Genomic DNA, 7,392 nt, shown 5'->3' on the forward strand with positions numbered 1-7,392 from the left:
CATGTGATTCGAGTGAACTGATAGAAATTTAATGTTTTGTATTTACAGAGGCAACATTGTTTGACTTTTGCTTGAAATTAAGGTCCATGGTCATCCCGGTGGCTCTTTTAGCTTCAGTTAGGTACTAAATCCTATGTGAGCATGCAAGCATCCTTGGATTAACTTGAAAAGTTATCATGATCCTCAGCAGGCATATTTACTATTCGCCATTTTAGCATGTTAATCCCTGAGGCTGGTGGGAATGTAGGTATCTGGTCATCGTAACTTAAATCAGGTGATTGCGCTCAATGAAAAGTAATTTGTGTCATCTGAGATAGCCTCCTTCCTTTCATAATTTCACCAAGCACAGTGGATTCCTGTTTGAATATAAACATTTCCTGCTCTCTCTCTCGTCATTCACTCATCAATAATTCAGGCATTGTGACGAGATGTCCTCTGGAACTGAAGATGAAAAGAAAGAATGGAGGAGAAGGGTGGTATGGAAAGATAAGCTACAAAGACCACGAGGAGAACATAGAAAACCCTTCAGATGTGGAGAAAAAGATTCGAGAAGGTACAGTATAGCATTCTATAATGCAACGAGCAGAAGCCACGCATTGATGGAGCTAATTCAATTTTTTAAAGGTTTCATCGATCAGCTTGTCCATCTTTTGATCATTATCATATCTCTTTCTTTCCAGCCCAGGATGAAATGGCTGGTATCGGTGTGGGGATCAGTGCTGACCTAATCAGTCTGGAGATCGCTTCTCCTGACGTTCCAGACCTGACACTCATTGACCTGCCTGGCATCACTAGGGTGGCTGTAAAGGGACAACCAGAGGACATTGAACACCAGGTATGATAGTTCTCAGTCCCCAAAACACACTGGTTACACTTTTCATAGGGACAATTTCTTGTTGTGTCTTCAGTGTTGTCTGTGGATTATCCAGCCGAACCAGGTTAGACACCTACAAAAACCTGGACCCTGCTAAACATCTCAAAATCTACTTCTGATATTGAAGGACCTTCCCACTTGTAAGATCCCAAGGTCAAAAAGCCGACAAGACTGCTTTGCAAATTTCTAAAAAACGTTCACGCTTTTACATTCGGATGGGGCGGCTAACAAAGCTATAAGTCCTTTAATATTCATTCATTATGTGATTAGAACAGACAGCAATGCTTTTATAGTTGTACTCCTCAAAACTTGAAACACAATATGATCCTTGATCCTTTCAGATAAAGAGACTCATCAAGAAGTTCATCACAAAGCAAGAAACTATCAGCCTGGTGGTCGTCCCATGCACCATGGACATAGCAACCACAGAGGCTTTGAGAATGGCACAGGAGGTGGATCCTGATGGAGAGAGAACTTTAGGTGAATAGATATGCTTGTAGAAAAGGTCCATCCAGCTTCATATAAGTCAATCCACTCCTGAGTATTCACTCGGTCTCTTTCAGGTATTTTGACCAAGCCTGATCTGGTGGACAAAGGCACAGAACAGACAGTGATTGACATTGTCCATAATGAAGTCATCCACCTGAAGAAGGGCTACATGATCGTCAGGTGCAGGGGTCAGCAGGAGATCACAAATGAGGTGTCTCTCGCTGAAGCAATAGAAAGAGAGAAAGCCTTCTTTAATGACCATGCACATTTCCAGTGAGTACATTTTTTGCTGTATTTATATGAAATATATATACGGTAAAGTGTGTGACAGACTCTCTAGTGTGTACTCAGTAGCTTTTAATTGTTGCTGCAGCACTCTCTACAATGAAGGCCAAGCCACTGTTCCTAAACTGGCTGAGAAACTTACCATTGAGCTGGTGGAACACATTGAAGTGAGTTTTTATTTTCACCTCACCTTAACAATTAACTGTATAAATTATGAATTGTTAACTTCGGTATCAAGCGCTTGACCCGCACTGTTTGATTTTCAGAGATCTCTCCCTCGACTGGAAGAGCAGATAGAGGAGAAACTAGCACAGACTCAAGCGGAGCTGGAGAGATATGGCACTGGACCCCCAACGGACCCAGCCGAGAGACTCATCTTCCTCATTGATGTGAGCTCCCTCACACTACGTAATATTTACCTGGTAACAGAGACATATGCTCACAAATGAATTTGTTAACAATGTTTAAATACGTGTGTCCTTCAGAAAGTATCAGCATTCACTCAGGATGCCATCGGTCTGGCTACAGGAGAAGAACTCAAATGTGGAGACAAACTCAATGTCTTTTCAACGCTCAGAAGAGAGTTTGGGAAGTGGAGCATCCACCTGGACCTCAGTGGAAACAACTGTGAGTGTTTAATTTCTATCTGGTTGCTGGCCTGGTGTAGAGCTGTCCATCAGCTGGAATATATGTTTGTGTGTTGCAGTCAACACAAGGATTGAGAAAAAAGTGGAGGACTACGAAGACAGGTACCGTGGAAGAGAACTGCCAGGCTTCATCAACTACAAGACCTTTGAGATCATGGTCAAGGAGCAGATCAAACAGCTGGAAGAACCAGCTGTTAAGAGACTCAAGGATATTGGAGGTATATGAACGAAAATATAACAGTTTTTATATATTGCTCAAGATTCTGAATTCTGAATTCAGTGGAAATCAATATTCCGTGTTTACATTTTCTCCAGATGCTGTAAGGAAAGTGTTCTTACAGCTGGCCCACAGTAGCTTCATTGGATTTCCTAACCTCACGAAAACAGCCAAGGTCTTAAGTTTGAAGTTGACATTCTTTGAATTTGACCGTCACTGTCAGTATTTTTGCCTGTCAAAATGTGCGATATTGAACAACAATCTCAAAATCGAATATTCCAGGCCAAAATCGAAGCCATAAAGCAACAAAAAGAGGTCACTGCAGAGCTCATGCTGAGAACCCAGTTCAAGATGGAGATGATGGTTTACTCCCAGGACAGAACCTACAGCAGCAGCTTGAGTGACAGAAAGAAGGAGGAGAATGAGGAAGAAAACAAACAGAAAATGAAAAAACATCATGACGATAGGAGTGTCAAGTACTGCATGGATAATCATGCAACACTTCAGGAGTTGATATTGCACCTTAAATCGTATTACAGAGTAAGTTTTAACTTGGAGTGAATATTCATGAACAAAAACAATGACAGTATGGTTTAGATAGTGTCTGTCCCCCCCTCAATAATTGCTTCTCCCTGTCAAACTTTTCTCTATATTTCAGATTGCCAGCCAGCGTCTGGCTGACCAGATACCGCTGGTGATTCGCTACCAGATGTTGCAGGAGACTGCCGTCCAGCTGCAGAGAGAGATGCTGCAGATGCTTCAGGATAAAGAGAACATGGAGTTCTTGCTGAAGGAGAACTTGGACATTGGTTGCAAGAGAGCTGCTTTGCAGAGTCGCCTCAAACGCCTCATGAAGGCCCGTGCATACCTGGTGGAGTTCTAGAGGAGGTCAAGGCCAAACAGGATCTCTTTTGTACTACATTCATTTGTAATGTACTGAGGAATTGTGGTGGTAGGAATTGTCTCTATATAAATATATTTTTCACTTCGTCCGATATAAAATGGACAGATTTGCTTTCGATGTAACATATAAGCCAGGTCAAGTCATCTTTGTTTTAAAAGCTTAGTTGTTTCGAGTTTTTCTTTTTATAAATGTACTACAATTTCCACTCATAGTGTTAATGAAGAAAAGGCTGCGGCAATTACAGAAAAACTTAAACCTCCTGTTATTTGTTGAATAGGATCAGAATTTTCCGTAATTTAAATTTATGTAAAATATATCCAAAAGCAACATGTTTGTATTTGATATAAGTTACTGTATTGGTTTAAATAAAAAAAGATTTTCACTTGAATTGGTCGTCTTCTTTGTCCAGTCCAACTTGCTTTTCCAGGCAACACTCAATTAATCATCTTAAAGTAAATATTGGTATCTTTTCGATAGTTATGCATTTACGTGAACTACTACTGATTCTAAATTTGAAGTAACTTGTTTTGATATATCGGGGTTGCAGGAAAAAGTTGTGAGCATAAAACCACTTTAAAATTAAGAAGTGAACTTTTTGGCTAACAGCTAATTTTCACAAGCAGTGAGATATTATCTTTTATTCAGACCGGTGTTTCTGGCCAATATTATTATATTTTTAGCTCCAATTTTGGTCTCTTCAGTTGCTGCTGGACTTTCTATCAATTATTCCCTTTGAATCTAACTGAAATCCAGCATCACACACACGTTATCAGTGTGCGTTATTGTAGCAGCTTGTTGCCGTCATCATTTGGGTTTTTGATGGATGTGGTAAACTTCAGACGTCAAACTTCTTTATGATTACACACAAATAAGTAAATGTGTATTTTAACATCTAGTGGTTTCAGAGTGGAATTTGTAAACCTAAATCCCAACTTTAAAACGGTGTTATTACAAAGTTGATTCAGTCTTATTTGCTTAATCTATCCACCAATAATGGATAGAGAAAGCATATAGCCATTAATTGCTGGTTTTCTCAATGACTTGCATCCCTTTATTATTCATATCGGTCTGATTGTATCTCTCTTGCATGTATAATGGATTTTCACAATGCACTCCCTGATGGAAACCTTGGATAATAATTTTCAATAAAAAGGGTGAGGTAAACAATCGGAGTTCAACGTACAGACACACATAATTAAACACTATGTCAATAACTAAATAAACTGAACAAGACAGACATGGTGAAGTCAACTTTATTCAACAATACATACAAAAAGTTTCCTCGGACAAATACAAAATCATTAAAAACCGGTTCACTCCATTTATTCTATTCCGGACCTCTGTGTGTTCATTCACCATTCTCTACAGGACACTCTTGGCTGTTGTCGTCATTGTCTGATTTTTCATCATCTGTGAAAGATAAAAAATGATTAACAACGCACGGTGACCTTTACTTTTTTCTGACCTTTACAGATGAATAGTTTTTGGTTTGTTTGTACTGTGGAACAGCTATTGAGAATAGAGAACATAACACAGAGCCAAAATATCACGATCAATGCAAACACATCCTTGTTCACTCACTCTCAAGGGTCTGCTGTAGCTCCTGTATGGTACTGAGTAGCACATGGAACTGCTTCTTCCTCAGCTCCAGCTGAGTGGGATAAAGGGGAGATTAAAAGAATTGAAATACAAATATTATTAATGATTCAAAACATTTTGGGTGAGAAAAGAACAGAGGACAATTTTTTTTTTTTTTAAAGTTTTTACCTTTGCATCCACATTCTCTTTGATGTGAGACAGTTGCTGAAGTTCTTTGTCAAGCGCCTCCAACTGTCTGTAAGGGTTCAAACAAAATGAGGCACAGACATAATAAGATAACCATGAAAGCCAAAACTGTCAGGACAAACTAAGCAGAGCAACTTGAACAATATTTGAATGACAACAGAAGATACCGGCCGACTTACTTCAATGTTTCATGCCGGTCTGGGTGTTGCTGGATAACTTTAGCTAAAGCATCATACTCTGAAAAGAAAGAATAAAGAAAGGACATAAACATGAATTAATTTTGACAACCCTATTGCCACCACATCCTCTGAAATGGCTGATGACCTCAGTATGATAATAGTGATGCTATTTCGATTTTATTTTCCATTTTAACCTTTTTGATAAAAATAATATACGGCATACACAATCTCTCCACTTTTAAAAATACCAGAAACTGCATTCTTCACCCATAACATCCATTACTGCATAGAACTCTCTGGATCATGGTTGCTGATCAAATCCCAAACAGTCTAAAGTCATAAAAAAAAAGGTCATACCTTGGCGATTTTTTCGTATCCTCTTTGCCCTCTGAATTTCCTTTTTGCACTCTGTTATCTTTTCATGTGCAGAAGTGATGTTTTGTTCTGCAGTGTGAAGGGGAAAAAAGCAGGTTATGAGGAAGTTGTCACACCTTTGAAACCCAAACTCATACGTCGTTTTGTGGCCACGCAGCTCTTCTAGTTACAACGTGTGAATGCAAGAGTATTTGTGACTGTTTATGTTATATAAATGAGTACAGGTGATGAGTCCCCAAACAGCTCGTATACCAACTTAAATAAAGAGCTCTGCGCTGCAAATAGCCCTGGCCAGTGTCAGAAAATCCCATTTTCCTACCTATATTGGTGTAGATTTTCTCATAATTCTCCATTTCCCGAAGATTCATATCATAAACCATCAACGTCTTTCCCATGGAGAACTCGCACTGGGCCAGTGTTCCCAGCATCCTCTGCGTGAAGCTGAACACAATTACAAGACAAGTGTGTGAGTGACAGCAAAGCAGTTCTTCGCCACAGGTTTTATGGGAGTAGAGACAAAGTCCAAGGCCGTGGTCCCGATCTCTGTGGAGTTCACTTACCCTTCCTCGGGGGTCCCGGACGAATTGCACCATTTGGTGAAACTCTTCAGCAGCACGTTGATACGACGGTCATCGCCAGCTCCGTCCCCGTCAATAAGAAGACGTTTCCGAATAACTTCATCTAGGACAGGACCGAGGGCAGGGGGTGAAGCAGCCATTCATAAACAGCAGGTGAATCAAAATAGCCGCCGAGCTAACTGTTAGCTATCTAACGTGGGCCCTGTTATTCTATTAGCTGTTTTGAACGCGCGCTTATACACGTGTGTAGAATGAGCACTTTTTTTGCACATACATGTGAGAACTTTGAAGACTCCGGAACATATTTGTACGTGTGGCTTTCTAAAAGAGTTGAAATCATCAAATTAAACAGTGACTTACCATCTGTTACGGCGCCCATGGTCTGTACCCAGCTAGATAAACTTTATTGAACAACCGGAAGTGACCAAAGCAGTCGGCGGCGGTGATTGGTCGAGTAAAAAAAAAAAAATACAATTTTGAAAAAGGAGCTTTATACAAAAAAACTAAAACATTTTACAGTTCGACTTGGGCAATGCCTGTAACGACTTTGGTAATACAAACACAACAACTGAATGACTAATGTGAAATGAATAAAATACATTTTAAAAGAAAGGGACAAGGAATTGTATGTTTCCCACAAGCACAATGCTACTCATTAAAATAAGCATCTGCGCCATGAAGCAATATTGTTTTGACTTTTTTTTTTTAACATTTTAAAGGGATTGAAAATACACTTCAAAGTCATGATTAATTATCATCATCTTTAGTCACACTGATTGAACAGGTTCTGGAGTTCTAAAACTTCCTTTACTTTACATCAATGTAGACTGAAGTATACAAATAATGTATGGCAAAAATATATGCCAAATCTTCAACAGCTGAAAGATCATAGAAAGTAAAAGTTAAAGCCATCACAATATAATCAACCACATAGCTTGCTAGGTATTTTACATGCACAAGTATATTTTCAACTGAAACGTTACAGGTGTTGAATTTTTTAGTTTTTTAGTTTTTCTCAAATTAAAACACAAGACAGAGACCGATCTCAAGTCTCTCTGA

General features: G+C 39.2%; 2 protein-coding genes across 2 annotated transcripts in view; one reads left to right on the plus strand and one right to left on the minus strand.

Moving 5' to 3' along the window:
• LOC118308817 (interferon-induced GTP-binding protein Mx) overlaps nt 1–3,804 on the plus strand; it is a 5,419-nt gene extending 1,615 nt beyond the window's left edge. Inside the window, exons 2-12 of the mRNA XM_035630211.2 lie at nt 416–553; nt 681–835; nt 1,216–1,354; nt 1,438–1,636; nt 1,737–1,815; nt 1,915–2,037; nt 2,134–2,275; nt 2,355–2,513; nt 2,611–2,687; nt 2,795–3,052; nt 3,171–3,804. Of these exons, the coding sequence (XP_035486104.1) occupies nt 416–553; nt 681–835; nt 1,216–1,354; nt 1,438–1,636; nt 1,737–1,815; nt 1,915–2,037; nt 2,134–2,275; nt 2,355–2,513; nt 2,611–2,687; nt 2,795–3,052; nt 3,171–3,395 (1,694 nt within the window). The 3' untranslated portion in view covers nt 3,396–3,804. The remainder of the gene's footprint in view (nt 1–415; nt 554–680; nt 836–1,215; nt 1,355–1,437; nt 1,637–1,736; nt 1,816–1,914; nt 2,038–2,133; nt 2,276–2,354; nt 2,514–2,610; nt 2,688–2,794; nt 3,053–3,170) is intronic.
• An 849-nt stretch (nt 3,805–4,653) lies between these two features.
• Nucleotides 4,654–6,734, minus strand: thoc7 (THO complex 7). The gene is made up of 8 exons (XM_035630220.2): nt 6,694–6,734; nt 6,316–6,436; nt 6,075–6,196; nt 5,738–5,824; nt 5,381–5,438; nt 5,184–5,250; nt 4,998–5,067; nt 4,654–4,826 (listed from the first exon to the last, which is right to left on the minus strand). Exons 1-8 carry the CDS (start codon nt 6,710–6,712, stop codon nt 4,765–4,767), a joined length of 606 nt encoding a protein of 201 aa, XP_035486113.1. The 5' UTR covers nt 6,713–6,734; the 3' UTR covers nt 4,654–4,764.
• Nucleotides 6,735–7,392: the final 658 nt, after the last annotated feature.

This window comes from Scophthalmus maximus, chromosome 6 (genome assembly GCF_022379125.1).
Source record: "Scophthalmus maximus strain ysfricsl-2021 chromosome 6, ASM2237912v1, whole genome shotgun sequence".
NCBI classification, from domain to species: Eukaryota; Metazoa; Chordata; class Actinopteri; order Pleuronectiformes; family Scophthalmidae; genus Scophthalmus; species Scophthalmus maximus.

Bases quoted from the DNA above. Each gene is read 5' to 3' on its own strand.
- thoc7 (XM_035630220.2), bottom strand. The intron at 6,197-6,315 runs GTAAGTGAACTC...AATTGTGTTCAG, and splicing joins TCCGGGACCCCCGAGGAAGG to CTTCACGCAGAGGATGCTGG. The intron at 5,251-5,380 runs GTAAGTCGGCCG...GAACCCTTACAG, and splicing joins GACCGGCATGAAACATTGAA to ACAGTTGGAGGCGCTTGACA.